The following is a 15,107-nucleotide window of genomic DNA, read 5'->3' as shown; positions in this document are numbered from 1 at the left end:
GGGGGGCCTTCCCTGGTGTTCCAGTGGCTAAGTCTCCATGCTCCCAATGCAGGGGGTCCAGGTTTGATCCCTGGTCAGGCAACTAGATCCCACATACCCTAACTAAGATCCAGTGCAGTCAAAAAAATAAATAAATTAAAAAAAAAAAACAAAAAACATATTTTCCAGATTCTGGTTTTTTTACACCAGACATGAAAACTTATTGTAGGTTGTGCCTTAAGCTCAGAGAATAGTTAACACGATGCTGGTGATGAATTTAAATTGGTTATAAATTTAAGTATGAATAAAATTACTCAGTTCATATGGTAACGAGTGACACATGTATTACATTTTAGTGCAAACCGGCTCATTTATTTTTTTTTTTCTTCTCTGTTTCCCCCTCACCACCATCCCTAGAAACGGCTTTTGGATTCAGATTTCATTGATCCTTTAATGAATAAAAAGGCTCGAATATCTCACCTGACAAATAGAGTGCCGCCAACATTAAACGGCCATTTGAATCCCACCAGTGAAAAATCCGCTGCAGGCCTCCCGCCGCCCCCTGCAGCCGCTGCCATCCCCTCGCCTCCACCGCTGCCTTCAACCCACCTGCCTGTCTCCAACCCGCCTCAGACTGTAAATTCTAACTCCAATTCCCCTAGCACTCCAGAAGGCCGGGGGACTCAAGACCTACCTGTTGACAGTTTTAGTCAAGATGGTAGTATCTATGAGGACCAGCAAGACAAATATACCTCTAGGACTTCTCTGGAAACCTTACCCCCTGGTTCAGTTCTACTAAAGTGTCCAGAGCCTATGGAAGAAAACCATTCGTCTCACAAAAAGTCCAAGAAGAAATCTAAAAAACACAAGGAAAAGGACCAAATAAAAAAGCAAGACGTTGAGATGATTGAGGAAAAGGAAGAGGACCTTAAAAGAGAAGAGGAAATTGCCAAGCTGAGTGACTCCAATCCGGATTCCAATGAAGGTATTTTGCATTTGTAAAAACCCAACTCTGTGGGTTAAATGAACAGGAAGAGGGGACTGTGCTGAATGTGAGTGTGCTGTTTAGAATTAGTAATGCTTTTTTATCAAATGACCTGCTGTTTAGTTATTAATTTTAGTATTGTCCTTTGGAGCAAGTTTCTTTCTCTTCCATTTTACAGTATTCATTTTCTGTCTCTTCTTAGCCAACTATTAACCATTGTTTTCTGTATTTATTAATAAGATGGTGACATCTGAAAATGACCTTTGGTCCTCCAGGGACCCCCTTTGAGAAGGTGGACTTTGTTGCTCTTCTCCAGAGCTGTCACAGTATTGTGCAACCTCAACGTGACCTATTATATGCCATTCTTGAACTGATTTAACCAGACACACAATTAGCAATAAAAATACTCATTTCCTTCTTTGCCAAAGAAACAGGGTCAACCCTGCTTTAATTAATAATAGCACAGGGGAAATGTCAAATTCTTTATAAAACAAGCGAGGTAAAATTACATGTGGAGATCCATAGCATCATCTTCATTCAGAGTGAAAGCAATTTGTCTTGTGCAAGGCTATTTGTGACTAGCTTGACAGATTTGGGGTTTTTTTCTCCACCCCCTCACCCAATTTTGAGAACATTGTTTGAGTAAACTAACATCAGTTGTTATTAATAAATTTAACCATTTCAAATTTCTGGAAGCTTTAAAAGTCAAATATCTAGAGACCCAAAGAAGCCTAAAATCATGCTTTACCTCTGAAGAACAGTTAGTCGGTAGAAACACTGCTTACCTAAGGTGTAGCGATCTTTAAAACCTAATGACATAATTAGATTTCTCTTAGTCCATATATTTAAAACGTAATGTCTTACACACCAGCATAGAGAAGATCCATGCTCATCATTTAGGACTGCTACCAGTTTTAAACCCAGCATAACTAAGGTAAAATTGCCCAGAAAAATACAACTTTAGAAAATGTACTTCAGTGACTAGACTTTAAGGAGTTTAATCTTTATGTGATTCACCCATAATACTGAAAGCCTGTGGTACTTAGATTTAACTGACTGTTTTAACCATAGGAGAGAAGCTTGGATTATGGGGATAGTATGATTCAGTGCCTTTACTGACGTGGATTGAGTATATTGCCCATCAAAGCATAGCTGTTGAAATATTTAGATCAGCGTGGTAGTGTATAGTAGCCCAAGAGTCAGCTGTAAGCTTTTTCCCTCAAACACTATCATACTTGAAGTTGCCAAATCAAGAAAAGAAAAGAGAATAATGAAACTTTGTGCTCAGTGAGCCAGATTCCTGGGTATGCTCCACTGCACACTTCCCACCATCAGAAGGTAATCCTGAGTCAAAGGCATCTGCTGGGAGGACTGGATCCTAGAACGTTGAGTCCTACAGCAGAGTTTGACTATTTTCCCACTTGGAAGCCGAGAGAAGCAGACCTAGTCTCTAAATCCTTCACTAAGGATGGACCAGCCAGTCGAGATTATCATAAACTGAGGACCGATTCAGACCCACATGCTCTGCACCCATTGAAATTTATCTGATGTCTGCGGCAAAGGAAAAGCCAGGTGACAAGCACTCAATGCCTTTTCCTTTAAGACTCAGGCTGTTGTAAAAACAAGCTTTTACCTAAGCCTGAATCAGATACGCACACACAGTAAGTCCACAAGGTCTGCATAATTTGTTTAGTGTGGTTTGTCCTTTAAAATATTAAACCAAGAAATTATTAAATACTCACTCTTGTTTTATATTGAACATGTATGTTTTGCCAGCAGGCAGGGCTTGGGTTTGAGTTACTAGTTTAATTCTACTTTGAATGATAAAAAAAATTACCCTAATAAAAAATCTAAACATACCCTCTGGAAATGGTACATTCAAACAAATGGAATACTGAGGGATTCACAGCGTAATTCTGAGTGACTGACTTGATTTATCTATTTATTTTGGCCTTGTAAGAAAAAACCCATCTAGTACTATGAGGGTTAGAGATTAGAGGAGTGTAAATTGTTCACTAATAACATTTTAAATTACTTTAAAATGATGGGAAGACTTCCTGCCCAGTTGCACTGTCTGCATACAAAAAGAATAGCAGCAAAAATACAGTGATTGAAGCAGTCTGCTACCTGACTTCATTATCTCATCTGCCTTATTTGAATCCTACAAAAAGTAGATGTTGATATAAAGTTTGTATCTCCCATTGTCTGGCTGCATCTGCCACCACAGTCTTTGAATTGCTGGGCAGATGCCACAACTGTTGTGGAAAGAATAGAAGATTGACCTTGGGTTAAGATGGAATTCCTTTATTGTGCAGACACTGCAGTAGCCAGGGTGCTTTCAATGCCTGGCGTCGGTTCTGCTGGCGCTGGTCATAGGGCCTCTATTGTTCGTGCTCAATTGTATTCCTTGCTCACTGTTGCTTATTGAGATGGAAGAATAGAATTTGAGGAAAAGTGTTCCAGATGTTTCTGATCTATTTTAGAATTATAGGCATTTTGTAACCATACTGTTTGGTGAACGCTTGAAAAAAAAATTTTTTTTTTTCTTTGCAGGAGTTAAAGAGGATTGCACTGCCTCCACGGAGCCTTCTTCAACAATTGAACTTCCAGATTATTTGATGTAAGTTTAAATGTCTGCCAATGGGGGAGAACTGTTCAATTTTAGAAACTTTGCAAACTCTTTTCCCATAATTTGCAAATCAGAACAGTAAGAAGTTCAGAAATAGAGTCCTGGAGCCACCCCTGCAATTAAAAAGGCTGCCATTAAGCCTGCTCGTCCCCAGTCCACTCTTGTCGGCTTCAGCAGGTTGTGCCTGCCCCTGCCCTGAGCTCTGCTCGGTGGCCTTTAAGTATAGAGAAGCCTGTCCTTTGTTCTGAGGCCAGGCCAAGCATTTGATTATGGAAGATTTCAGGGATCTTACGCTTCAAAGCTGACAGTCTGTCAGTGCACAGTCATTCATTTGGGCCCCCAAAGGGACAGTTTATTACTGATAAAGTGCTTAAACCTCTGCAGTTAATACAAAGAAGGCAATGGCACCCCACTCCAGTACTCTTGCCTGGAAAATCCCATGGACGGAGGAGCCTGGAAGGCTGCAGTCCATGGGGTCGCTAAGAGTCGGACACAACTGAGTGACTTCACTTTCACTTTTCACTTTCATGCATTGGAGAAGGAAATGGCAACCAACTCCAGTCTTCTTGCCTGGAGAATCCCAGGGACGGCGGAGCCTGATGGGCTGCTGTCTATGGGGTCACACAGAGTTGGACACGACTGAAGTGACTTAGCAGCAGCAGCAGAGATAGATGGCTTTTGATTTAAATAAAGCTGTGCCATAAAATTAAAAGGAGAGAGCAGTAAAATTTGCTCATTTCGCTCTAATACTAGTTATAATGTTTTTCTTGTTGTGACAACAAGTTGCTAAATGCTAAGCTGGGGACTTTCTTATAACTGGTTATCACAGAAATTATAACTTGGACACATAATTCTAGACTTTTTTTTTTCAGACTCAAAGGCTTTTGTAAGAAGAAAATAATTAAGTTGCAAGAGTCTAGAAAAATGGAGAGTGAAAGAACACACAGATTTACTCACTAGTAGCTTAGAAAATTAACAGATAGCTTACATGTAGACTGGAAAATGGAACCTGGGCTGTATGAACATTTTTTCTTTATCAGTAGCATCTCATTGTGTGCAAAGTTAAACTATGCGGTTTAGTGCTCCGTGTCTAATGAAACGTTCATTTCCAGAGTAGAAAACATTTTACACTAAAAATGTGTTACTTTGCATAACAGTAGTGGTGAAAGCTATACTTATTTGGGAATGATACAGCATGGAATGATAATGCCGGTTATCATCTCTTAACTAAAAGGAATCCCGGAAACCATGCTGAATACTCTTTCATCTTAAAAGTCTGTGTTTGGGGCCGGGGGGTGGGGAGGGTGGGGGGCGGTTGGAAAAGCTGCTGCCACTGCGTTGGCCCGGTCAGGGATGGATGGGGGACAGTGCCTGGCTCCACTGATGTGGGGGGTCACCTCTCCAAATGCGTTCCCTTTCAAATCTTGTGAAAGGTGGTGCCCTCAAATAACAGCTGCAGTGCTGTGCTCTCATTCTCTTTCGACGGATTTTGAATTCCTCTTATACAATGGTAATACTGCTGTATATTTGTTACATAGGACAAAATCATGTGGGGAGACTCAAAAGTAATTCTAACCGTTCCCTCATGTATTCAGAGTGTTGGCTGTGTTTTGTCAACTTAAGCAATTAATTCTGTACTTAATAAGTTGTTTCTAATTTACTGATCTACAGATGGTTGCTGCAGATATCTGCCTCGGTGCATTTCTGTATGTTTGTCATTTTCTAGTTCTTTTAAAAATCATGAAAATATATAACCTCCATGATTGCTTAATTTACTTAAGCAGTTTATTTTAACCAAAACTATCTTATATAAATATTGCATATTTTCTTAAAATGGTGATAAAGCATGAAATTTCAGAAAAATCACTAAAAATATAGAACTTAAACCTGTTTCTTAAGAAAACCAAAAGGACATCCTATAAAACCTTTAATGACCAGCCTCTGAATAATTCATACTGAACCACAACAGTCCTAATTTTTTTATAATATGAACACTTCTTAATAAGACTGTGGTTGTGACTTATCCAAAGTATTTAACATTTTATTCCATCACTACATTAAGAACCAACTGCAGAACCATAATAATTTTTATTAAAAATAATGAAATACTTTTCATTAAAATGTCAGTATAACCAAATAATCTTCTATAAAATAGCAACACAACTGCTGGCCACTTTGGTACTTTTTTCCCTAAGGGGGTAATTAAATTAAAAGGGGGGTATGGCCTCCTTGAAGAAAGGGGGATAAATGTTTTATATAACAAATGGAACCTGAGTTTCAGCTAAGCCGTTTTGCTTATGAATGTTTATCCCCAGGAACCTTTCTAGAGAGGACAGCTTCCCTGCTTGGCTGGTGAGGTTCCTTTTATAGCACGTATACTAGCAGGGCAGCTTTAAATCAGCATACTACCACTGTCTCAATTACACTTATAAAATTAAACCTCCACATGGTCTAACTCAGCAGGAATAAAAATATTAATGAGGACATTAAGGTTGCTCACTGCATCACTTTTCTCACATTTGCAAATAGACATCTGTGCTATTTTGCATTTTAAACAAAACTGATAAGATTGTCTAAAACCATTCTTGAGAGGACTGAACTCCCAAAATCTTCTTCAGTAAAGAATAGATGTGTACCCCCAGGGCACCCTGAAGCTCCTGCCTGAAATTGCTTCAAAATCTCAGTTTTTATCTCAAAAAATCAAGGGAATTTTGCATCCTATGACAGGAGCACAGACTGCAAAGACCCATATCCACAAATGATATAAACTTTAATATTATTGATTTACTTACCACCACTGAACAGACTGACACTGGGAAGATGACTTTCATTCTCTAGGTCCCTAGAGATACTCACACCCTGAAGTAAAATATTTGTAGCCTTTCTATTAAGAAAATAAACTGATAGTATAAAACTGGCTTTCTGTTACACATAGTATGGCAGTAAAAGTTTGAAAAGAACTAGAGAATTATTCCTTTTTCCCCCTTTTTATTTTTCCTGCTCTCTTATTTTTTTTTTAATGGTAAAACAATCCCCCTTTTGTATTTTATGTTTGCCTCGCCAGAAATGGGAGGAAAGGCAGAGGGAACGGCCTGAGGCACCTTGCTGGCAGCAGGTGTGCAAGGCCAAAGACAGAGACTGCCTCTCATAAAGCAGCGGGTCTAGAGAGCGCTCTACCTTCAGCCCTTGGTGACTGTGTGACATTCTCTGGCTCGCGGTCCCCCACCAGCCCTCTGCTCTCCACGTGACTAGCAGAGGGCTGGCCTCTGCCGCTCACACAGCAGTCAGTTATCTCGAGTGCAGAAGGCTGTAGGAAGCTGCCTCTGTGAGTGCTGTCTCCTAGTTGCGCTGTGATTCCATTGCCACCATGGTTTGGTTTTGTTTTGTTTTCCCACATTTACTCTCCTTCACCGAGGTTTTTAAACTCTGCTATGGGATAGTTTCACCTGGAAGGTCTTTGAAGGAGTGGCAGGCTTCAAGCAGTGGTAGAATGGGACTCAGCCTAGGGAACAACGCACAGATGCGGTTTCCAAATATTTGGCTTAAATATTGTGCGTCATGTTTGTTCTACAGCTCCTCTCCATTTACCTTTTGTCTTATTAGAAAATATATTGCCATCGTCTCCTATGAGCAACGCCAGAATTACAAGGATGACTTCAACGCTGAGTATGATGAATATAGGGCCTTGCATGCCAGGATGGAGACTGTGGCTAGAAGATTTATCAAACTGGATGCACAGCGAAAACGCCTTTCTCCAGGCTCAAAAGAGTATCAGGTAAACACATGTTTTCCTCAGTGGACTGACTTCATATTTTGCCTTCTTCCTTTCTCTGCCCTGCCCATCCCCAGACGTCCTGCTAGCCTTCAGAGCAGGTCCTTTCACAGACCAGCCTCTCTGCAGCTTTTGGCTTTGACTTAGAATTAGCTAGGAAAATAAATATTTGAAACAGTTCTTAAAAATAAGTAACACGATGAGCCTCTATTTCCTCCAATGTAAAAAAAAAAATCACTATTTTTATATAATATGTATAAAATATATAATATATACTCATGTACTTCCCGTGACATAACATGTAGTGTACTAAAAAAAATACAGATGACTAAATAGGGGGAAAAAAAGCTGGATTTGGGATTCATCAAAATATTTGATTGCGTTACCTACTCAGACTATAGTTCTTATATCTGATACTATTTCCCAAAATTACTATTTTGAGTAAATTTATTTATTTTAAACCTCAGTCTGGCATAGAATATTAAAAGAAGCCTAAGACCACTCAGGTTTGGGGTTTAAGTGAAGAAAAGCTGGGTGCTTCCAGCTAGTCCAACTACTGACATTTGTTAGCAGGTATTAATCCATTCTCACTTGCCTACCTTAAGTGGTAATATTACTACAGCTGACACAGAGCAGGAGAAGCCTGACCCGCCTCCACAGTGTTCTTAGAGCCCTCAGCCAAAGGACTGGTATAAATGGGAGTTCCCCTCCTTGTGTAGGACAGATAAGTTTGTCGCACTTCACAGCCACAAATGGTGTCTCCATCATAGTCCACTGTTGTTCCAGCAGGAACCTACACAAGAAAAAGCACCTATGCCCTGAAAGTGAAAGTCACTCAGTTGTGTCCAACTCTTTGCAACCCCATGAACTCTTCAGTTCATGAAATTCTCCAGGCCAGAATACTGGAGTTGAATACTTTTCCCTTTTCCAGGGGATCTTCCCAACCCAGGGATCGAACCCAGGTTTCCTGCATTGCAGGCAGATTCTTTACCAGCTGAGCCATCAAGGAAGCCCTAGAGATTCACTATATCTTCTATTAGTGGGCCATCTTTTAAACAAGCTGCCTAAAGTTATAGAAGACTTTGCAGAGGAGTGGGTGGTTGGGAGTGCAAGAAGTTAGTGAGTGATACAGTGGTTAGGAGGTTTTTTTTTTTTTCCTTCTATATAGTTATTTACTAGGGTACCACAATTATATTTAAACTAAAATGTAATTCTAAGAATTGCTTAGTGGTTAGGAGCAAGCTCTGAAGCCAGGCGGCTTGCATTTGGTTCCTACCTCTGCTCTACTTGTATGACCTTGGGAAGGTTACTTGCCTGAAAATACTCAAAATCCCATCCATAGAGTGAGATTATTAGAGCTGTGCAGAACAAATGTAAGCATTTGGAAACTGCTTAGATGCATAGTATACCAGGTCATATGGTACTTAAAGGTTAGCTCTTGCCTTGCAACTCAATTCTCCTCCCTCGAGGAAATCAATATTTTCTTTCAGAAGGCTGTGTGATTATAAGATATACACAAGTAAATTCACAAATATACCATATTTAATTGAACCTAAGATGTCATCATCGATAAGATGCACCCTTGTCTTATGTTCCAGTAAGTTGAGATACTTTATTACATTATCTGATTTCATTAAAAATTCTCAGAACATAATATTTTGTTTCTCCCTTATAAACAAATGATACCAAACTATATAAAACTGTTTGTACTTTGCTTTTTTCATTGACCAACATGTATCTTAGAGAACTTTTTTACGTAAGCACGTACAGCACTCCCCTCATCTTTAATGGCCTCTTAGGATTCCTTCTGAGAAGGCAATGGCACCCCACTCCAGTACTCTTGCCTGGAAAATCCCATGGATGGAGGAGCCTGGTAGGCTGCAGTCCATGGGGTCGCAGCCACCAGGCTCCCCCGTCCCTGGGATTCTCCAGGCAAGAACACTGGAGTGGGTTGCCATTTCCTTCTCCAATGCATGAAAGTAAAAAGTGAAAGCAAAGTCGCTCAGTTGTGTCCGACTCTTAGCGACCCCATGGACTGTAGCCTACCAGGCTCCTCCATCCATGGGATTTTCCAGGCAAGAGTACTGGAGTGGGGTGCCATTGCCTTCTCCAGTGGATGTTTAGACCGTGTTTACTTTCTTCTGCTTTACACACAGCACTGTAGCAAATAGCCCTGAACATGTGTCATTTCATTCAGGTACAAATAATCTGAAAGAAGTATAAATGCTGAGTCAGTTTTGCATTTGCAATCTTAATGGCAATTGCTAAACTGCCTTCCTTTAAGACTGTACCAAATTAATTCCATCATTAATATTTCCCACACCCTTGCCAATTGTGAGTTATCTGTTTATACCACAAAGAAAAAAAGTTCTCTTCTGACTTCTAATTATTACTTTTCTAGAATGTTCATGAAGAAGTCTTACAAGAATATCAGAAGATAAAGCAGGTAGGTATCATCACTATTAGTTTTCTGACCTCATTGAGAAAGTATTACGAATTCCATAGTCTTACTCCTGTTTTGTTTTTTTCATCCACAGTCTAGTCCCAATTACCACGAAGAAAAATACCGATGCGAGTATCTTCATAACAAGCTAGCTCACATCAAAAGACTAATAGGTGAATTTGACCAACAGCAAGCAGAGTCATGGCACTAGAGCTCTGCTTGGACCAGAAGATGTGAATAAACTTAAGCTTATTTATTTAAAATTCCAAATGAATTGCTCTCAAAATTCTAAAAAATGAAACTTTGCCTGTTGAAAGTTTCAGTATTAGTAAACTTGAGTTACCTGTTTTTTCTTTTCCTTGTTTTCCCATTTTACTTTGCTTCCTTGCATTTTTGAAGCTGCTTTTTCTGGTCCTTTCTTCACCTTTAAGACTTGTGTTTTTCAATAGAAATAATTTTTTTTTAGATATTGGGGATCCAGTGTCTGTACTTCAAATCAACTTCTTTCCTTAAAAACTGTGTTTGTCATTAGAAATTATTTTCTTTTCTTTTTTTTTTTTAGATATTAGGGATCCAGTGTCCACCCTTCAAAGTTACGTATATTTAAAAAAAAAAAGTAACATGCAAGGTGAAATGCTTTTGGATAAACATAAGCCTATTTTCTGACCTTTCTTAATGCGAACTCTTTGCCTTAAATGGTAGAACATTTAGAAATTTGCACAAAATACAAAAAAAAAGTTAAAACATTGTTTTGGAGGGTTAAGAAATAGAAAGGTGTGTGAGTACGCGTATAGATCTATACACACACGTGTATATATAGGCTGACTTGATCTAGAACAGGAATCGCCCTGCAAGTTAACCCCCCATTGCAATGGTTGCCTTAAGGTGTTTGCTAGTTGTACCTAGTGTGGTTGCTCATTAGCTGCACTGCTTCCCATTTGATTAGAGCAGTGGGAAGTACACTGTGGCCTACCAGCGTCTGAACGCGTGTGCTCGACCTGTGTGTGTGCGGAGGTGGTGTGGATGTGAGCGTGCATGGAGGAGAAAAGCTGCTACTCTCAGTAGGCCAAACGCTCAGGTGAAACAACTGACGAGTGTTACTGTAGGTGTTTTTTTTTTTTTTCCTGTCAAATTGCTACTTCTATCATGGAAGACAAAAAGCATTTCCATTTCAACCGTTTGTCAGCTTTATTAATGTTGGGCAAAATTGAGATGTTATGAAAATGAAACAGATCTATAGTTTTGGGGCAAAATTATAACATGAAATGTGTAGGTAACCTATTTATATACTGCTATAAAGTATTTTTTGAAGAGAGATATGCAAAGAAGCTATTACCTACATGAAATGTATATTTAAAGAATTTTTTTTTCATCCTGGGTGCCAGGAATATAAAACAGAGCGGATATATTTAACCATAACATACTGTGATTCATCAAACAGCACAAACTTTCATTTCATGGAGTTTATCTGTTGACGTTGATTTAAACTATCATTTGTTTTATCGTGTGGGAACATAAGTTATGTGGTCAAAAATATAAGGGTTTTGAACTAATGTTGATACAAGTTGTGTTGTCTTATCGTATTGTTTTTCAAAGTGCTGCCAGTTTAAAAGGGAAGCATTATGTTTACAAATATGTTTTGAAATGTTTGCCAAAATTTTGGTGGTATCTTTAATAAAGATGTTTGTCTCCAGCATCCAAAAAAATATATAACTTCGTTGTGTATCGTTGTAAACCAGAAAATGCTGGTATCCAAAAAAAACCTGAGAGAACATGTAGATGGAATTTTGTCTATGGAGTTCCAAAACATTAACAGGAAAGAGTAAATAATATGGTAAAAGTACACTATACAAAGACTACAACAAGGCCCTGTGCACTCTAACTCTAATACATTACCGCAGAAATTTGATTGCTACATAGCATGGACCTCTTAGGGAATTTGATTTTTTTTTAAGCATTGAGATCCCTGGTGCTCTTCCTTTTACCTCAGAATTGGTACAATCATTGTGTTCATTGATATCAAACTTTCAGTTGGGAAAAAAAAATAGGAAAAGAAACTTAACTGGGGATAAAGTTGGTCCTCACTTCATTATGGTGGAGTCTCCTGAGGGATTCTTCCATAGGTGATGACCTCATAGAGGTCATTTCTTAGACATCGTGGCCTTTTAATCAAAGACCGTGTGCTGCTACTTGCTGGGAGTGGTGTTTCTCAAAAGCAAGGTGCTCGGGCCACTTGCATCCCCCAAATTAGAATCTCTGGAGATGGGGCCCACATAGCCACATTTTCCTAAGTATCCTCCAAGAGACTTCTGCAAGCTAAAGTGTGAGAACCTTTGGCTTGGAAGCAACTCTAAACATTTAGGTCTCTAAATCTCAAGGTCTTGAACCGAAATTCAGCTGGTTTTTGTTTTTTTTTTTTAAGCCCATCTCTCAGCAGGTGCAAATCACTTTTCCTCTCAACATCATTTGAGGCACCCTCAATTGTTTCACTGCCAGCTCTTACTTTAAAACTTGTTTACAAATAAGGCAAGCCTTCCAGTTGGTTAATTGTTGGCCCTTGGAGCTCCTACCCACCTCCATCAGCACGTCTTCTGGTTTACAAATTGGGTAACAATGGAAGCTGGAGATGCTTTCTGAAAATCCGGGATTGCACGCCCACAGACTTGACCACCTACCTATAAAAGCCTTAATTTAGATGTTTGTTGTATACATTGGGCAGATCCTTGCAAAACGTGTATCTGTCTGTCTTGCAAATTTGAGAGGTGTAAATCTCTGAATCTGCTGTTACCTGAGACTACATCTCTTTTAAAGATAGGCATAGGCCTATTAAAATATTTATATTTATAATCATCTTTCATCTCCTACTGCAAGATTTTTAGATTCTCTCAAATAATTGCTGCAGGAATGGGTGGCCACGTAGTTACTACTCTGGTAGAATTTATTTAGGTTTTGTTTCAGTTCAGTTTTGTTTTTTGAGAGAAATAGTTAAGTGTAAAATAGCATTGTCAAGATGAGACAATGACTTATTATTTGTTCATCACATTTCACCTAAAATAATTTGAAGCACTCTTGAAGATTTGTACCAACACCCATAAATTAACTCCAGAGTGAATGAGCAGCTGATTTAATACAAACCAAAAATAGCATCAAGTAGATGTGGTTTTTTTGTTTTATGTGAGGTTTCACTTCCTGCCTTGTTGCTTATGTATCTCCCTTGGAATACTTGAGAGGGGTTAATACCCTCGTAGAGATGAATGTTCAGAACTTGCTCTCACAGAAGTAATTGGTGTTGTCACTTGATATCATTGCTGCGTGCATTGATTATAAAAATCCAGTATTAACCTTCCTTCATCTCTGACTGATCTTTTAACCTTTATAGGAGTTTTCTTTCCCCTTAAAATATTTCACCTTATTCTGTCAAACAAATGCATATTTTCATGTTTGAAGCAAGGCGTTGAAATGCGGTTTAGACACAAGTGGTGCGTCAGTTCCGACCTCCACATGGTTGCCTTGCCCTTCCGCTAGTGTGTTCTTTGCTTCTGGAACTTGACTGAAACTCTCCAGCCAGTTGCCTTGTCTTGCTGGCCCCGTGAGTCCTGAGTCACGTATGTGTGGTTTTGCCGTTGCTACTTTTAAGGTTCTTACAGTGTATCACTTGCCTAAGTGTTCCAAATCCTTCTCTTGTGTACCCGATGGGGAAAAATCAACAGCCAGCTTTGAGAGGAACCTCTTGGGAACAGTTATTAACTGACACAACTAAATGAAGGCAACAGAAGATGTTATCAGTGTCCTCTGTAACCTGAAAACTGAACAAGGCTATGAGGCTCATTTTAAAATATTTTGAAGTGTTAAAAAACCTACACATATATATCTACGCTGTTTTCGGTCGTTCCACCCAAACCGTTTTAGGAAGGTAAGATGTCGCAGGGGCTCTTCAGTTGTTAACTGAGCTCAGCAGCGATGGTGGCCCCTGTTGTTCTACACCAATTTCAGTTCAATAAAAATGTTAACTTTGCAATTCTGGTGCTCGTTTTTCCGTTGTCTCATTTCAAATCTCTTAATTCTGTTTTGTTTTGTTTTTAAAAAAGAAATCCCACAACAGTTCTCTCTGATGCCCTAAGGTAACTGATCTTCCTGGGACAGAGACGTTACTTGCTGATGACTCTAGGAAGTGGGAACACAGAGTATTTGGTTCACGAGCCCCTGCTGCTTGTTTTACGAGTGGAGGACATGCCCTCCAAAGGCAGCATCTCCTAGGGGAACGATACTAACAGGTACTTTTATGGAGGATCTTCCGTTGGTTATCCACTTTGTATGTACTGTCCCATTTCTCCTCACCACAACCCTGCTATCCCTATTTTATAGGCAAGGAAACTGAGGCTTTGGGTTTCCCAGGTGGCTCAGCAGTAAAAGAATCTGCCTGCAAGGCAGGAGACAACGGCTTCGATCCCTGGGCCGGGAAGATCCCCTAGAGGAGGAAATGGCAGCTGGCTCCAGTATTCTTGTTTGGGAAATCCCATGGACAGAGGAGCCTGGCGGGCTACAGTCCATGCGGTGGCAAAAGAGTCAGACAGGACTTAGCAACTAAGCAACAACAACAAACTGAGGCCTAGAGAAGGTAAGACGCTTGCCTGTAAGACGAACAGCTAGTAAACGATGGCGCCTGACTCCAGAATCTGTGTTCTTAACCATATTTCCATACTGCCCCCCCTACCCTGTATGTCAATACCTATTTAGGGTGGGGTCACTGTCACAGAGTGACAATTCCAGCAACACCCCGCAGGCTAGACTCTTAATTCAAAGGAGACTAGAATGTGTGTGTTGGGTTGATAGCTCACTGGTGATTCTCAGAGAGTCAATTCTGTCAGAAATGATAAATTTGAAAGAAGGCCAGGATACTTTTTGAGGAAACATGTTTTCTTTATTTGCGGATGTGTACCATCTTCACAGTGGGCTATTGGAAAGAGACTGGAGGCAGTGCAGGCAGAAGGAAGAACAGGGCTACCGTCTTAGAATCACATCATCTTTTCTTCATATTGAAAGGCTGTCTCAGAGACATAACAGGCTCCAGCTCTAAGGGGAATCCAGTGTGAATCAGACATAAGACCCTTCTGGTTGGAGCCTTAACATGCAGTTTCTCCAGGTTTTCTGAAGGAAATGGAGGAGGAAGGGAAGCAAGCGTCCATTGAGCACTAGTATTAAACACCCAGAATGGTCCCTGCCAGCCATGATTCTGGTTGGTTTACGAGGCGCCTCAGGGAAGAATGAGCTTCCCAATGGTATAATTATTTCAACAGCC

The 15,107-nt window shown here is 39.8% G+C and overlaps 1 protein-coding gene across 1 annotated transcript in view; it reads left to right on the top strand.

Annotated features, from left to right (window-relative positions):
• Positions 1-13,826, top strand: part of ELL2 (elongation factor for RNA polymerase II 2) — a 73,806-nt gene extending 59,980 nt beyond the window's left edge. The window contains exons 8-12 of the mRNA XM_070373161.1: positions 397-964; positions 3,518-3,584; positions 7,197-7,368; positions 9,767-9,811; positions 9,903-13,826. Of these exons, the coding sequence (XP_070229262.1) occupies positions 397-964; positions 3,518-3,584; positions 7,197-7,368; positions 9,767-9,811; positions 9,903-10,019 (969 nt within the window). The 3' untranslated portion in view covers positions 10,020-13,826. The remainder of the gene's footprint in view (positions 1-396; positions 965-3,517; positions 3,585-7,196; positions 7,369-9,766; positions 9,812-9,902) is intronic.
• The last annotated feature ends 1,281 nt before the right edge of the window (positions 13,827-15,107 follow it).

Source organism: Bos mutus, chromosome 7 (genome assembly GCF_027580195.1).
Source record: "Bos mutus isolate GX-2022 chromosome 7, NWIPB_WYAK_1.1, whole genome shotgun sequence".
Lineage (NCBI taxonomy): Eukaryota > Metazoa > Chordata > Mammalia > Artiodactyla > Bovidae > Bos > Bos mutus.
The sequence above is the reverse complement of the archived record's forward strand: the minus strand, read 5'-3'. Positions and strand labels throughout refer to the sequence as shown.